Genomic DNA, 15621 nt, shown 5'->3' with positions numbered 1-15621 from the left:
GTAAGATTTAGTTATTAGTTTGACTTTAAAGGGAATTCAAGTAGGGAGAGGTAATGTGTGGGAGAGGAAACTGTAGCTAAACACCACTGGTTTGTAGTCATTCTGGAGCAGGATTTGGGTGAGAAGCTTGGTCCACTGGGAGGGTCTCAGAGTAAAGACGAGCCAGATGAGGTGGCTCAGGTATGGACGTCTCCTGGAAGTGTTCTGGCACACTGGACGGAGACCCTGTAGAAAACCCAGGACCCACTGGAGGGATTACTAGGGTAGGGCCCAGGAAAGTCTCAGTGTGTCGTACCACATGGTGATCCACTGGCAAAAATCTTGCTTCACATCAAGTTGAGCAAAACCTGACTAACCAACTGTCCTTCAGTTCAACAACAACTCAAGTTATTCCTAAATTCATCTGATTGTTTATGTTGACAGGCTTATCCTCAAGCCCGTCCAAACGATTGCTCTGACAAAAGAAACAGTCGGCAGTGTGATTTCAGCTGTGACTTTATTGATAAGAATGGTCCAATAAATAGCGCCACACAGCGTGACAACCAGATGGTTCACAACAGCTCAGAACCCCATCAGTGCTTTATTTCGCCACATTTAACAGTTTACCAGACTAGAAGGTCAGAAACAAAACTGGGGGCGACACTAATCTGTCTCAAAACTAATGAGAAAGCTGTCATTCTGCTGGTTCAGGTGGAAAAGATGCTTGAAATGTTAAACTCTCTATCCAGGTCAAAGCTTTAGTAAGAAAACGACAGGTTAGAAACAAAAATGGCCAAAGGTCCACAGAATCTGAGTAGAAATTGCAAATGAACTTTGTTTCACTACACCTGCCGTGTGTGTGTTGTAACACCTCATTTCATTAAGAATTAAAACCTAAACACAGGATTTTAATTCATCTTTAAAATGGGCTTCTCCTGTTGCTCGTCCTTAGTGAGCATGCGGTCTCCCACGGCCCCTCCCCCTGCCGACGCCCCCTGGAGGAGCGTCCACGCTGCTGCGGGGGTTCTTGATGGTCTCGTCGACTGACAGGATGAGACAAGCTGCCTCCGATGCTGCTGTCAGGGCGTTTATCCGTACGATTGACGGCTCCCAGACGCAGGCAGCGAAGTTATCTGCGATGTCTTCGTTGTTGATGTCCACGCCGAACCACATGCCACCCTGTAAAGGCAAGAGGTGATGCAGAAAGTCAGCTCCAGCGTGGAGGGAAATGGTTGCGTGAGATTAGGGATACAGTTTGAGTTTTCTACCTGTGCGTGTTTTGCACGGAGTTTGTTGAGGATGTTGGTTGCGTCGAAGCCGGCGTTGTCACATAGCTGTCGGGGGATGACCTCCAGGGCCTTGGCATACGCTCCGATCAGCAGCTGCTGCTTTCCAGGGATGGTTCTGGAGTAATCCCGCAGGTACTTGGACAGCTCCATCTCTATGGCTCCTCCACCTGCTACGATGGAATCATTCTGCAAAGGAGTTTACATGATTACTTCAGGCATGAGGCACAGACTTGCTTTTACTTCTAAATAAATCAGAGCTCCAACTTGCAATATTTTCATTAGTATTAGAAGTTCAGTCATTTAAAATTGCAAGAAATCTGAGTCAATGTGTGTGAATGTTAAGGGTGGGAAAATCGAATCGAAAAACCGAAAATGGGATTTTTTGGTTTCGCAATTTTAAAATAGATTTTTTTTTAACAAAGAAATTGATTTTTTTCCAAACAGAAATAATCCATTATAAAAAATTTTGTCATTTTTATTGTTTTTATTGATCTTTTTACTTGTCTCCTTGGGCATTATAGTAGTAGAATGATGATCTGGCTACTGTGTTGTTTTTTTTTCTAATTGAAATCAAGAAAAATGACAAGCAAAAAAATAAGTTTTACACATTTAATCTACAAAAATCAGCAATATCAAAGAACTTTGAGAATCGCCATTTAAATCGAATCGGCACCCAAAAAATGAGAATCGAGTTGGGACAAAAGCATATCGTCACAGCCCTAGTGAACGTCCTTGAAGCGTTAAAATGTTGTGACTGCTACCTGGTAACAGGTCAACTCTAAGCTGGGTACGTCCTAAAATGACAACTATGCAGTGCACAACACCTTGCACATGTCCATTGCTAAATCAAAAGCTGATGCAGGCGTTAGCAGCATCGCAACGCTGCCACAACAGAGAGGTTGTGAAAGCAGTTGATGTGAAGGTGAAAGAAGGTGAAAGTTTTTGTCCCAACAAGGCTTCAGTTAACCGCCCAATGACAGCAACAAACTCCCCCAGGCCGTTCATGATTTGTGTTTGTCGAACATGCTGAATAAACCAAAAACTTTACTTGCTGAAGGCAGTAATATTAATAATAAGCTGGTGCATATGTAGCTGCAGCATTTAACAAAAAGTACATAAGAATGAGGACGTCTACTCCAACCTGAACGCTGCTCAAATACAACGCAGACAGCAAGTCACAGGAAACCGTACTCAAATTTCCTTCCAGTCTAGAAAGTTCAGGTTTCCTTCAATTTGTATCATAGTTGGGAAGAAATAACAGTGGAATAATTACCAGCAGTTACTGTTAATGCATTTGTAACATGTAATGTGGCTTCAGTAGCTCAGCAGGAAACCTCCACAGCTTCTTCTATACACGCGTAACTGACCTTGATGGCTCTGCGTACGATCATGATGGCATCATGCAGCGACCGTTCCGTTTCTTCTGTGAACTGTTCGGCTCCACCTCTTAGGATGATGGTGCACGTCTTCGTCTTTGGGCAGCCCTTAAAGAAGTTGTACCTACGAGGAAAAACAACAACACTCATCGCTCTGACATTTAAAGTCAAGATGACGCTTCAGACACAGCTTAACTTTAACTTCTACAAATACATTTAAAAAAATAATTGTGATAAAACCATTTATATGCTTTTTACATGTGATAAATGACATTTATAGTGTTGTGTTAAAATCTTGAACTAACTCTTGTTTCTTTATATGTTATCATGCAAATGGGAAATGGATGGTGGGAAAGTACACACGGAAAAAACAAAGGCTGTACTTCACCATACAGAATTCTGGCACACATGCTCGGTAGTCCCAAAATGTTTGAGAGGCACTCTAGTGGTAGCCTTAAAGGACAAAAATGTCCACAACATCTACTTAGGGCAGGCTTAATCTCCAGATAATCAGTGGGTGAATGTAAAACTGTGATGGGAGTGTCCAAGTGTGGGGATGGGGGGTATGTAAATTGTATGGGGCTTCATCAAAACTGCTTTCCTCTGAACACTGTTCAAGAGACAGAACTACAAATAAGTGAAAAAGCAGCCATTCTTCGAGGAAAAGCCTTAATATGCCTTCAGAGCCCAGGCATATTATTAATGCACAATACTATTTAAAAAGATGAGGAGAAAGTTTGGCTGGCAGAGTATTTTCACAGAGCACTGAATTTCTATAGGGTGTGTGTTAGACCCCTTATTTTGGTCTATTCTTACCTCTCTCCTCCCACCTGGGCCTCTTCAAAGAGTTCACATTGCCCGAGGACGTCGTCCGTCAGGCCTCCTACAGAAGTCTGGATGGAGCCTCCACAGGCCTGATGGTCACATTAAACACAATCAATCAGAAATTTATGTGCATTTTAACACCAAACTCCAGCCTGGCAAGAGATCTTCACGTTGAATAATCATTAACAATAATTACAGTTGAATAAATCGCCCAAGTTGCTTCATTCCCACTTGTCCTGTCTTTGGCTAACAAACTGTTTTGCATATTTCTTATTCATTCAATTTGTCTCACCATCATGGTCCTCCTCAGGTCCTCCTCCTGCACCCTGCCAGCACAGAACAGGTCTCTGTCTGCAAAGTACTGGGTGGCCACGTCACCGATAGGTAACTTAGACAAAACAACTTTAGCTCCTGACTGATAGATCTTCTCCAGTTTGTCATACAGGATGTTCCATTCTGCATCCACGATGGCCTGGTAGTCCTGCAGAAAAGGTTCTGATGAGTAGTGCAGGAGAAGAGTGATGATTCAAGGCATCTTGCTTGCTGTGGTGGTCACGTACCTCCACCGATTTCACACGGACTTCTGCGTTATCCTTCTCCGCCTTCAGCTCCAGCTCCACATTAAGCAAAGCAATCTTTGGATTATCGTAGCGTTTGGGCTGCATTTCAAACCCGGCATAGGAAAAGGTTTTCTTGAACGCAACCCCCGAGACTAACTGGGAATCCTGTGCAGATAAGGAGCAGAAAATTGTTTATTATTAATAATTTACAATGAACCTTATCAATAAAAGCTCATCTAGATAGTTGTGGAAATGGCGCAGATGTACTGCAGTGGCCACCAACCTCAAGGGCTCCTCCCTGCACCTTCTTGATGCCAATCATCTTCAGAGACAGCAGCTCGTCCAATGACATGACGGCATCCACCACCATTTTAGAGAAAAAGTCCTTCTGACCAGCAATCAGCTTGGAGTTCAGTGCTGTAGCAGCACATTTCTCCAATAACTGCCTCTGCTCTCTGGCAAAACCGAAAGACAACTTTTAGGACATTACCATGGAGGAGAGATGACAGCTCAGATCTTTTACAGAAGATGTCAGGACTCACTGTTTGTCATCTTTTTTCACAGAGACGGCGATCTCCTTGATCTTGTTGACAGCGAGGTTGGTGGCTGTGCGGAACGCTCTGATGATGGTCTGAGGGTGGAGACCCTCCTCCACATACGGCTTTAGCTGCTTCAGAAATTCAGCAGCCAGGAGGGTGACAGAGGTGGTGCCGTCCCCCACCTGAAGGAAGAGTGCAGGGAAAAATGGATAAGCTGGTTTCCAGTTTGTCAGGGATTTCAAGGTGCACAGATGCACAACTCACCTCAGCATCTTGGGAGCGAGCGATGTCCACCAGAGTCTTAGCTGCAGGGTGAACCACATCCAGCAGTTTCAAGATAGTTGCACCATCATTGGAAATTGTGGCCTTTCCTGAAAAACAGTTATTTACGCATTTCAATCACATAATCCACAACTAACTCTTTTGTTTAAATGTTCTTTTTATGCATCTCCTGTCACCTCTGTTGTCCACCATCAGCTTGTCCATACCCCTGGGCCCAAGGGTGGTCCTGACAGCCTCAGCAATCACCTGTAGAAGTGGAAATAACTTTTACAGACAATCATATATGCCACATGTATCCACGGAGAAACAAAGTAGTTCCCTGACCTGGCATGCATTGATGTTGCTGACGAGCTGGGGAATGCCCTGAGACGTGTCCGTCCCCTCCTTTAGCAGGATAACCGGTGTGGGCTGCAGAACAGATGGGAAATGAAAGAGAAGATGAGAAATTAAGTATGTTGAATTTGAAATGGAAACCACTTCATGAATATAAGTCAACAAAATCCAAAAGAATTACTGTGGTAAACAAATTATGTTTAGGTTCAAGAAAAATTACATTTTGTACAATTCATGTTATCTAAATGATATTCTTATAGCGCTACAAAATGTTGAGTTATAAGTTCTTGTATAAATACTGTGACCAAATATGGGAAAGAAAGGTTGATGTCCATCTTTCCATCAGTCATGCAGACAAATGGGACTGTCAAAATCCAGCTGTCTGTTTACACATTTCATCACTTTACAAGCATTGGCTTGTATACTTTAACAAATAGTAAAGCCAATAAATGCTAGTTGAAGGTCTAAGTACTTCCAAAACAAGATTTCCTATTTTCAGCTTAATAAGCAGTAATACTTCCCTACTGACAGTCATACAAAGAAGCTAAGTACGGTTAGCTTGCTAACACCTAACGTGGAAAAACCATATAAAATGGTTTGAATTTTAAATTGTTCAAGTTCGCGACTGACTGCTTTTAAAATATATAGACAAATAAATCAGGTTTGTGTTTTATCATCAACACGCTAATCGACATCATAGCATCATAAACGCCCATTGATTCTAAGATGCTAACAGTGTCGGGCTAACAATAAGAGCTTTTTAAAATGATTTCTGCAAAATAACTGTTTCGTAACAGTGCCAACAACTTGCCATTTACAATTCCAGTAATTCTGATGTGAATTATAGTTGATTTAATAATGGATGGGCATGGATTGTTGTCCATGATAAGGACAGAAATGCTAACTCACTCACCATCATCTTTGCAGTTCCTTCGAGAAGCTTTCCACCGGCATCCCCACCCACAATGCTTTTCGACAGCGAGACTTCATAGGGGTACATTCAAGAGCAACACATTGTATTTAGTGAAATACCTTTTTTAAATATGATTCATCCCTTATATGTTTACTCGAGCATGAGTGATCATTATGTAGTAATGATATTAAACAACATGCTTTTTTTCTAACAAAGTAAACCTGTGCACAGTTATACAACAGAATTTATGTTAGCATTTTTTTTTTAAAACATTGGTATTTGGAATTAGTATTTTTCTTTGTATTTGAACATTTGTGTTTCTAAACTACTTAAAGGTGAGCTTACTGATTGGAGATTTATTAAACCCGTACTTTACTTGTGAGTAATTATAGTTTACAGATTTTCACAGTTGCGGAAAGTCAAACATTAAACAGACCGTATTGTTTTTTGAACGCAGCTTTCACGCTCAAACAGCGCCCCAGTTGCCAGGCCTCTGATTGGCTTTCGTCCTGTGAATCGCAGCCAGGAGTGGGTTTGCTATATGTTCAGGCGTGTGCAGCGTGGGCGGTGCGCTCTCTCACTACAGAACTGTGATCATCGAGAGGATACGCTGAATTAAAAAACATATGCACCCAATGATTTACCCAGAACTCGCGGGGAGTTTACAAACTGTACACACATTGGTGGCGGGAGAGGCAGCAAACATAAGATAGCTAGATCTGTATTTTATGGTGTATTAGATGGTATTAGATGGTGGTTAAAATAAACCAAAAAACAAAGAAAAGTTTTCTTGAAATACACATATTGCTAGAAGATAATGGCCAAGATGGAAGAGTTTGGAGTTTATGCTGTGTTTGGAGTAAATGGTCCGCCACAAAGGCTGCTGAGGTAGGAGACTGTTTTTAATAGTAACGTAAATTTACTCATTCATTTTTTTCATGTGTATTTAACCACATTTTACCACAGCCCAAGCGCTGTTGCATAACTTTACGATTCTTGTGAGGTCTATGGCGCCTCTTGAAATAAGCATTCTTTGAAAAAAAAAAAATCTACTAATACTCTCCTTCACCACACACGCATACGAGTAGATATTTGTAAATATGGTATTGTTCCCTGGATACCATAAGACCAACATTAGCCTTTAGGGGGAAAAAAGAAAGAAAAACGTGTGTGTTTTCTTTTTGGTCAGTGCTGACGGGTCGTGCAGGGTGTGTGTTGCTGTTCCATCAACTGTCCACCAGGTGGTGCTGTTCAGCAGCGGACCGTGGGGAGAGAGGATCTGCGTCAACGCAGAGCTCAATGACGCTGACCGCATCCCCATCACCATTGGAAAACTGACTCCTTATAATAAGTACGTTAGCTTTATTACACGAGATGGGCTCAATTAAATGAGGGATCAAATACTTTTTGTCTAGCAGTAAATAGGTGTCTGTTCTAGTACTTACTGCACTCTTGAATTTGTTCTCCAGGTGTCTGTCATGGGAGCAATGGGAAGAAGAGACATGGACAGACAGCGTCACATTGAATGTCTCTGTGGAGGGAGGAAACATGGTAATCCAGAAATAATCTCACTTTAATGATTTCATCTTTAAAATAAAACCAGAACTGACAGATTTTCAGGGTAATGAAACAGCAACTTTCTCCTTTCCTAGTCAAAATCAGAACCAGAGCTCATCCTGGCTGTGAAGGAATACACACCAAAGGTAATATAACAAAGACAAGTCCACCAATAGCATCAGACAGGAACTATTTACCTCATAAATCCATGTACAAAGAAATGAAAGGGTTTCAAGTCTTAATGTTTATTTCAGTCAACATATACAAACTGCTACTCACACCAGCCATGTTAAGTTTTTTCCTCACTTGATTCTTAAATCTATTCAGTAAAGATATGATTTTTTTTTTTTTTTTTTTTTATTGCTACACACACCGGTTTTGCTTGTTGGAATAAAGCAAGTATTTTGACATGAACACTGTGCCACATCAGGACACGACGGCTCCCCTTGCAGCCCGACAGTTCAACAGCAAGAGGAAGAGAAGGCATACAGCAGAAGGAGCGCACGATGACAAAAAGGAGGAAAAGGTGGAAGAAGAGAACATATGTCCGAATGACAGTAAAGAAAAGACCTCACCAGTGCGAAAGGTTCGAGGTCAAACTAAAATCAGCCAGAAGCTGTTTGCTAGCGGAGCAGATGTCTCCAAGACAAAAGCAGCAGGTGAGGAAATATTTTGTACTTTTGTTTATTTTACATCTAAATCTTTATTCAGGCATGAGATTTTTTTTGTGTGTGTGTGTGTGTGTGTGTGGTGGCGGCATCAATGATTAGCGCCACTGAGACACTTGCACAGCTCGGTGAGGAGGTGTAAAGCATCCCTCCGTTTCCCGTTACATCTTTCAAATCTGCTTCTTATTCTCCTGTTTTGCAGCTAATGGAGAGACGCAGGGGATTGTGGGAAGACCGCCTCCTCAGAGCGGAGCCAAGATGAAGAGTAGGCAGGCCAAGACTCCCACACAGACCGGTGTGTTTATACATGCATCATTTTATGTTGTTTATTTTATTGTTTGTATCCTTCTGTTGATGTTGATGCACCTGTCCTAACGTGATACACATCCACTGTGTGTGACTGCAAAGCTTCTTTTGTCGTATTAAGGGGATTCATATATGAACAAACAAAAACGTATCCCCACAGATGATAATCTTTTTGGTTTAAACTGTGCTTTTGAAGGTGCTCCTGATGATTGTCAGCTTTGTTTTTCTTGAAGATGCTGCAGGTGGTGGTCTGTTTTTTTCTGTTTTTGACTGAACAGCAGATGCTGTTTTAGTTTCTTTGTCTCCTTTTGTTCTCCTTTTTGTTTTTTTCCTCATTGAAATGAAGAAAAATGACAAGCAAAAAAGTTTTATACATTTTTTTTTTTTTTGTTTCTTTTTAATCGACAAAAATATGCAATATCGGAGAATTGTGAGAATCGCAATGTAAATCGAATCAGCACCCAAAAACTCAGAATCGGGACAAAAGCATATCGTCTTTCATTTAGTTTCTCTTTTCAGGAAAGTACTTACCTAAATAATGATCCTTTCTATCCAAAACTCTAAACATGAACTTCTCTGGAGCATCTTGTTTGTTTAGTTAAGTTGATGCTACAAGGAAGTCCCCTCTGTGGTACATAAAATACTGACATGAGGCTCAGTATGCTGAGTTTAGATGTTATTCCAGCTTCCTGTGACATCACTGTGTTGGTGAAATACTTGAATATTTTGTGCTCCTGCAGCTCCACTGGTCTGCCCCTCAGGACGCTGGGGTCAGACCTTATGCCCCATCGACGCTCAGACAGCCATCCTGATTGGAGGACAGGGAGCCAGGATGCAGTTCTGCAAAGACCCCATGTGGAAGCTCTGCACAGGTCAGTTTTCCATCTGATTTGAAACCTGAATAATGCAGAAAATGTTACTTTCCAGTTTGAGTCTTTGCTTTCTGTCTGCAGAGGACATGTCCTGGGTGGCAGCGGAGACTCTGGCAGAGGGTCCGACCCCTGAGGCCAGGATCGGTCACACGGCCATCTACGACCCTGACTCGAGGCGGATCTTTGTGTTCGGAGGATCTAAAAACAAGAAGTGGTTCAACGATGTCCACATACTGGACACACAGAGCTGGAGGTGGAGCATGGTGGAGGTGTGTGTGAGCTTTATTTAAGCTCCATAAGACACCTTTTCTCCTCTTGTTTTAACGCCGTCCTCCCCTTCTTTGCCTGTAGGCTCAGGGTAAAGTCCCCCCCCTGGCCTACCACAGCTGCAGTATGTTTCGGGGTGAGCTGTTTGTGTTGGGAGGGGTGTTTCCTCGCCCCAACCCGGAGCCCGACGGCTGTAGCGACTCGCTTTACATCTTTGACCCTCAGCTCTCCATCTGGTACCAACCCATTGTCACAGGAGACAAACCCTCCCCCCGCTCAGGGTAACATGGCTCCGTTCAAATGTTCTCTCACAAACACACATTTCTGTGTTCGGTCTAATTCTGCGCCATCACTTTTCCTCCAGTCACTCCGCTTGTGTGATGCAGGAGAGGTATATCTATGTGTTTGGTGGGTGGGACACTCCCGTCTGCTACAATAACATGTACATGTTGGACCTGGGTGAGACACACACACATCTGCTTAATAAGCCACACACACACACACAAGGAATGAATGCATTATTAAATTGCAACATGTTTTCTGCTTCGAAGGTCTGATGGAGTTTTCTGCTGTCAAAACAACGGGGAAATCTCCATCTCCTCGAAGGTACGCATCTACAGTAATTCCATAAATGTGTCGGCACAGTACTTGTTGTTGTTTGTTTATTTCAAACAGGAATTAGACTCAAACATGAATATAAAATTATAAGCAAGCAAATAAAGAGGTTAAACATGTGACGCAAAAAAAACTATAAATACATACATATATATATATATATATATATATATATATATATATATATATATATATATATATATATATATATATATATATGTGTGTGTGTGTGTGTGTGTGTGTGTGTGTGTGTGTGTGTATATATATATATAACATATATACATATATATATATAAACATATATACATACACATGTACATACATACACACACACACACACACATATATCTATATATATATATATATGTGTGTGTGTGTGTGTATAAAATATACAAGGGAACATCTATATGTTCGAAAAGGAGTAGGAAGAAGTGAAAAACTTATTAAATCCAACCCCTTTTTCTAATTGTAAATGTTGCACATCATATAATCACACACCATGCATATTAGCCGAGCCCCCATTATAGGGCACACAAAATCTTACTCACATAGTCACCCCAGACTATATTATCCATGATCATGCAATCCAAAACATAACAACGAACAGTACTCCATCATATTTTTACAATTAACAATCATCTGTGCCTAAATACTACAACATAATATGCCAAGCACATCAATATGCTACCAGCAAATATATATTAAACCTACTCATTCCCATACCTTTTGAATATACTCTGTTTATATATTTTGTTAAATAGGATGATGTTTGGACATTGTTTCATCTCTGCGTTCAGTCCTTTCCGTCTCACTCCATTAATTGTGAAACTAAATCCTTTTTTAGTTGTTCGATATCGCCTTACTTACTTACTGAATTATTATTTAACATAATCAGGTAAACATAAACGAGAGGTTTCTCATGTATGAATGCATCTGTGTGCTGCAGCTGGCATGGCAGTGCTGCGATCTCTGACACCAAGTTCCTGATCCACGGTGGTTACAACGGAAACAACGCCCTCAGTGACACCTTCATCTTTGATATAGGTAAGAGGCAGTTTGGGCTCCAGTAGGGAGGATTTCAGCTTATTATCTCCATTGTGAGAGCTTTGGGGTTTGTTTGTACCACGGGGAAACTGCAGAGACAGGAAAGTGATTGCTGCTTTTTTAATCTGTCAAATAATGCAAAAAAAAAAAAAAAAAAGCACAAATCTTGGCCAAGTAACAGGAATCACATGAAGCGAGTTAAAAACTCTGATGCTTGTCATGCAAATGTCATCATTGGAGGAGTTTTCATCTAGATCTGGATTGAAGATGTTTCAGCAAAATTATGCCATCTTGGACTGCTGCTGTTGTTTAATTGTCATTACAGCAATGTTAGAAAACTGTTGGTTGATTAAAAAAAAAAAAAAAAAATCAGTTTATGTCATATCAGTTATCCTTTTATTTGAGCATCACAGGTCATGAATGTCTAATGGAAAAAAGGCAACTTAGAGCTTTCTGATTGTTTACTAAGGGAAAACATCACTTCTAAGCATTTTACATATCACTTCCAATACATACATTCATAAATGACTCTTTAAAACAATTTTATTATATACTTCTGGCATATTAACCCTTTGAAGCCTGACCTATGAAAAAGTGTTAAGTCAGATTTTTTGAGTATGAGGTCTTTATTTGACCCTTCAACAAAATTTTGCTAAAACTTTACAATTATTTTTGGAGGGGGGGGTTTAATTTATCACCATGTGATATGTCAATATTATGATAGCGTAATGTTCAGCCTCCTGCAATCTAAGTTTTTACCATAAAGTGATGCAAAAGGTCTCAGAAACTGTGTATCGAATACACAATAGGGTTTGGCTCAATAGGGTTAAGAATCTAAAATCTTAAAACTGTTCAATTATTTTTCACGGATATCCTCAAAATTCCTTGTTTAGGCCAAATTCACAAACGTACAGACAGGCTAATCCTCAGTTTACAGGCGCTGACTGCTAACTAATCATCTGTTTCCTCTTAACTAAAGACAAAAATGGACCAATCACTTTAAGGCTGATCACTGAGTCTTTATTCCTCATGTCAACACATTACATATAAAACCTTAGATGCTACTTTGTGTAACGTTTGGAAACAACCATGAAATATGTCGCCTGCCCTTGCTGAGCATCACCGCAGTTAGTAACTGGGATCAGTGGGTTTATACCAGGCCAACTGGGAGACTGCCACACAACTGAGAAACAGTTTGTCTTCCTAATAAAGTCAAATGAGCTCGTTTCCTTATTTTCTACAGTCGTGAAACAAACATCTATCAATATAAATGTAATTATTAAAGAGTGACACATTGGTTGCCTTGTGGTTCTTTCAGACACCAGCAGCTGGACGGAGCTGAAGCTTCCCCAGCTCTCTATCCCCCGGGCAGGGCACTCCATCATCGCCATGGAAACAGCTGGTCACCGTTTCTCAGAGTGGGAAAAAGATGGCAACTCCACGAGAAAGACTCTGCTGGTGTTTGGAGGAGGAGACAACGAGGGCAACTTCTACTCCGACCTGACAACCGTTGCCGTGGAGGAACTGCTTGATGCTCTTTAAGGAGCAAGTTTGAGGCGACGACTTCCTGACTGGATTTGAACAAACGTCACATCTGAGTTGTTATTTATAAGCTTGTCTTTTTTTCTGCTTTTTGTTGAATGTGTGATGTCTTATTCCAGTTCCAGTGCAGAGCTGTGTTTTCCTCCTCGGCTGACCGCAGCCGCAGCATTCAGTTTTCTTTATAAATGAACAGGGAATCACTGTTATCACGGATCTGCTTTAATAAAAGCAGTGATGTTTATTTAAAACATCATGATGACATTTACTTTCAATTTTCAATGTGAATACATTTGTTTTTTTTCCCTTTGGTAAATGTTGGTCTTTTTTTTTATTTTAAACACGTGATGTTTTGAAACTACTATCCTACAATGCTGCAAGTGCATAAACCATATTATATTCTGTTTGTACATTTATCAAAGTGTTCCATGTTTCACTCGCTTCTTTTTATACTTAATAAAAGTTTATCTTCTGACAGCTGAAGTTTAATTTTTTCTGCTTGTTTTTACTTTCTTACAGACAAAAAAGACCCCAAGCTTTCGATTTGTAGAAAAATTAACCTTCCTTCTTTAGTCTCACATCAAACTGTGTGAGGTATGCTTAATGCAAAACCATGTCAGAACGATGTGATTTAAATGTGTCTTACACTGAAACAAAAAAGCCTTTAGATAACACCAGCTAATGTGAGCGTAACGCCGATTTTATCTTCAAAGAGCCAGAGCTGGATGAAGCTCCAGAGGGATTATGTCCCCTTCCACTGAACTGCTGATAATCCTGTCATGAATATGGGTATATTTTAGCTTTAATGTTTCCATTGGTTTCTATGGACCGCATTCAGCTTTTTAATTGGTATCACAGGATCTACAAGTCAGTTGAGCCAATCTTTGTGTCACAGATACCGTTCAGGCCACAGAGGTTACGTCTGAGATTAATATAAACTTGGAAGATGTTACCAAACTATGTAAAAACTTTCCATGATGGTATTGTAGTACAGCTGTTTGTTAAAATAAGAGTCATAAAATACCAAGGGCCCATATCTGAAGAGCCACCGGTATTTATTTGTTTGAAATGAATGATTAAAATGAAAAATGAATGAATGAAAATTTTTTTTTTTTTGCTTTCATTGAAATTTGAAATTTTAACCTAAAATTTCATTCATTGGTCTAAACTACATGGATCTTGATCATTTTAACTTTTAATGAAGTGCCATCAATCAGCTACCAGTGAAACTAGATTATTATCATTCAACCCAAACAATGAGTTTAGAGCTTATAAACAAAATAGAAATGTATGTAATATTAGGAAATGAGACACATTTTCTTGCTTATCAATGAGTTTGGAAGCTGTAATGAAGGCATGTTTATTTATCCAGCACATTTAATGTACAAGACAATAAAAGTGCTTTACTGAAAACATTAAAGGCTTTACAGATGATGTACAGAAGCATAAAGATAATAATAAAAAAACAAGATGGGTTAAAAGTTACCAGGCAGATGTCATGCACAGACTCATGAGAAAAGCAACGTTTTAACCTGGATTTAAAAGTGTCTACGTTTGGTGAAAGTTTAACCTCTGCTGGCAGTTTGCTCCACTTGTTTGCTGCATAACCGCAAAATGCTGCTTCTCCATGTTTAGTCTGGACTCTGGTCTGGACTAGTTGACCTGAGCCTTTGGATCGAAGATCTCTGCTTGGTTTATATTCTCTGAACATCTTCCGTGTGACTTACTGGTTCAGAAATATTTCTGCAGAGCTGCACGAGAATTAACATAATAAACATAAACACCTGGATTTAAAGGAATGTTACATTCTTGTCTTGGGGATGGTTGCAGTAATCTTTGTAAAAGTGTCTTTTCACCAGCAACACACCTGCAAAGTTGATGCAGTCTGACTTTTTTCTGTCTTACCGGAAAACAACCCATTAAAACTAATTTCACCTTTTGCGTGGCATTTCCTTTGGTGAGGCAAAGGAAAGCCAGACTTCCTCAAATGCTGACTGAAATCAAACCCATCCTCTCGCTCTGCTGTCGTACTTGATGACACATGACACACTTAAAAGTTCATTTCAATGTGGTGGAAAGCGTTCACCTTTTAAAACCAGTCACTAATCATTTACTCATTTCCACAACATTGAGGCTGCAGTTGAGTTGTGCACATGTGTTTTTTTTTTCTTCCTGCATGAATATTGCCCTCAGTCTGACTCCTTTAAACTTGCAGGGTTAAAAACGGGATTTTCACCCTGTGGACCATTAAACAGAAGAGAAAGTGTCCACAGGTTTTTATGGTGTTTGCATGCTGCTCTTTTCCTGCCTGACTTAGATCGTCTCTTTTTCAGCCATCGTCACTGTGTTCACATTATTTATGAGCAGTATGAAGAAGAAAAGCAACATTTTTGTCTGCAATGCTGCATTATTGGTCTGTTATAAACAATTTTTCTCCTTCCAACACAAGTCGGAGGATTTTGTATGAATTCTTAGAGCCGATCATGTTTAGTTTTTTTCTTAACTATGCATTGTAATATAATCTGCAGACTATTAGAACTGTTCTGCTGACTTTAACCAGATGTTGCCAAACAAAAAAAAGGATACAATTAAAAAAACAAAACAAAAAAAAACTATTATAAGCATTATTAGCAACATTTTTATGTTATTTCTTGGAA

General features: G+C 40.1%; 2 protein-coding genes across 2 annotated transcripts; one reads left to right on the top strand and one right to left on the bottom strand.

Annotated features, from left to right (window-relative positions):
- Positions 1-479: 479 nt before the first annotated feature.
- cct7 (chaperonin containing TCP1, subunit 7 (eta)) lies at positions 480-6147 on the bottom strand. The gene is made up of 12 exons (XM_079258228.1): positions 6097-6147; positions 5175-5258; positions 5027-5096; positions 4833-4939; positions 4572-4750; positions 4313-4484; positions 4030-4194; positions 3762-3950; positions 3461-3558; positions 2636-2768; positions 1248-1454; positions 480-1158 (listed from the first exon to the last, which is right to left on the bottom strand). Exons 1-12 carry the CDS (start codon positions 6100-6102, stop codon positions 928-930), a joined length of 1641 nt encoding a protein of 546 aa, XP_079114354.1. The 5' UTR covers positions 6103-6147; the 3' UTR covers positions 480-927.
- Positions 6148-6913: 766 nt separating this feature from the next.
- krcp (kelch repeat-containing protein) lies at positions 6914-12967 on the top strand (the record flags this gene model as incomplete). The annotated part of the gene is made up of 13 exons (XM_079257805.1): positions 6914-6984; positions 7286-7447; positions 7566-7647; positions 7749-7799; positions 8084-8312; positions 8524-8616; positions 9368-9499; positions 9581-9768; positions 9851-10047; positions 10131-10225; positions 10318-10372; positions 11328-11425; positions 12744-12967. 13 exons carry the CDS (start codon positions 6914-6916, stop codon positions 12965-12967), a joined length of 1677 nt encoding a protein of 558 aa, XP_079113931.1.
- Between the last annotated feature and the right edge of the window lie 2654 nt (positions 12968-15621).

This window comes from Telmatherina bonti, assembly GCF_933228915.1.
Source record: "Telmatherina bonti genome assembly, chromosome: 18".
Lineage (NCBI taxonomy): Eukaryota > Metazoa > Chordata > Actinopteri > Atheriniformes > Telmatherinidae > Telmatherina > Telmatherina bonti.
Note: the sequence above shows the minus strand (reverse complement) of the source record. Positions and strands in the feature narration are given on the sequence as shown.

Coding starts and splice junctions, on each gene's coding strand:
- cct7 (XM_079258228.1), bottom strand. Junction 4,751..4,832: donor CTCGCTCCCAAGATGCTGAG/GTGAGTTGTGCA, acceptor CTCTTCCTTCAG/GTGGGGGACGGCACCACCTC. Junction 1,159..1,247: donor TCCGTGCAAAACACGCACAG/GTAGAAAACTCA, acceptor TTGCCTTTACAG/GGTGGCATGTGGTTCGGCGT.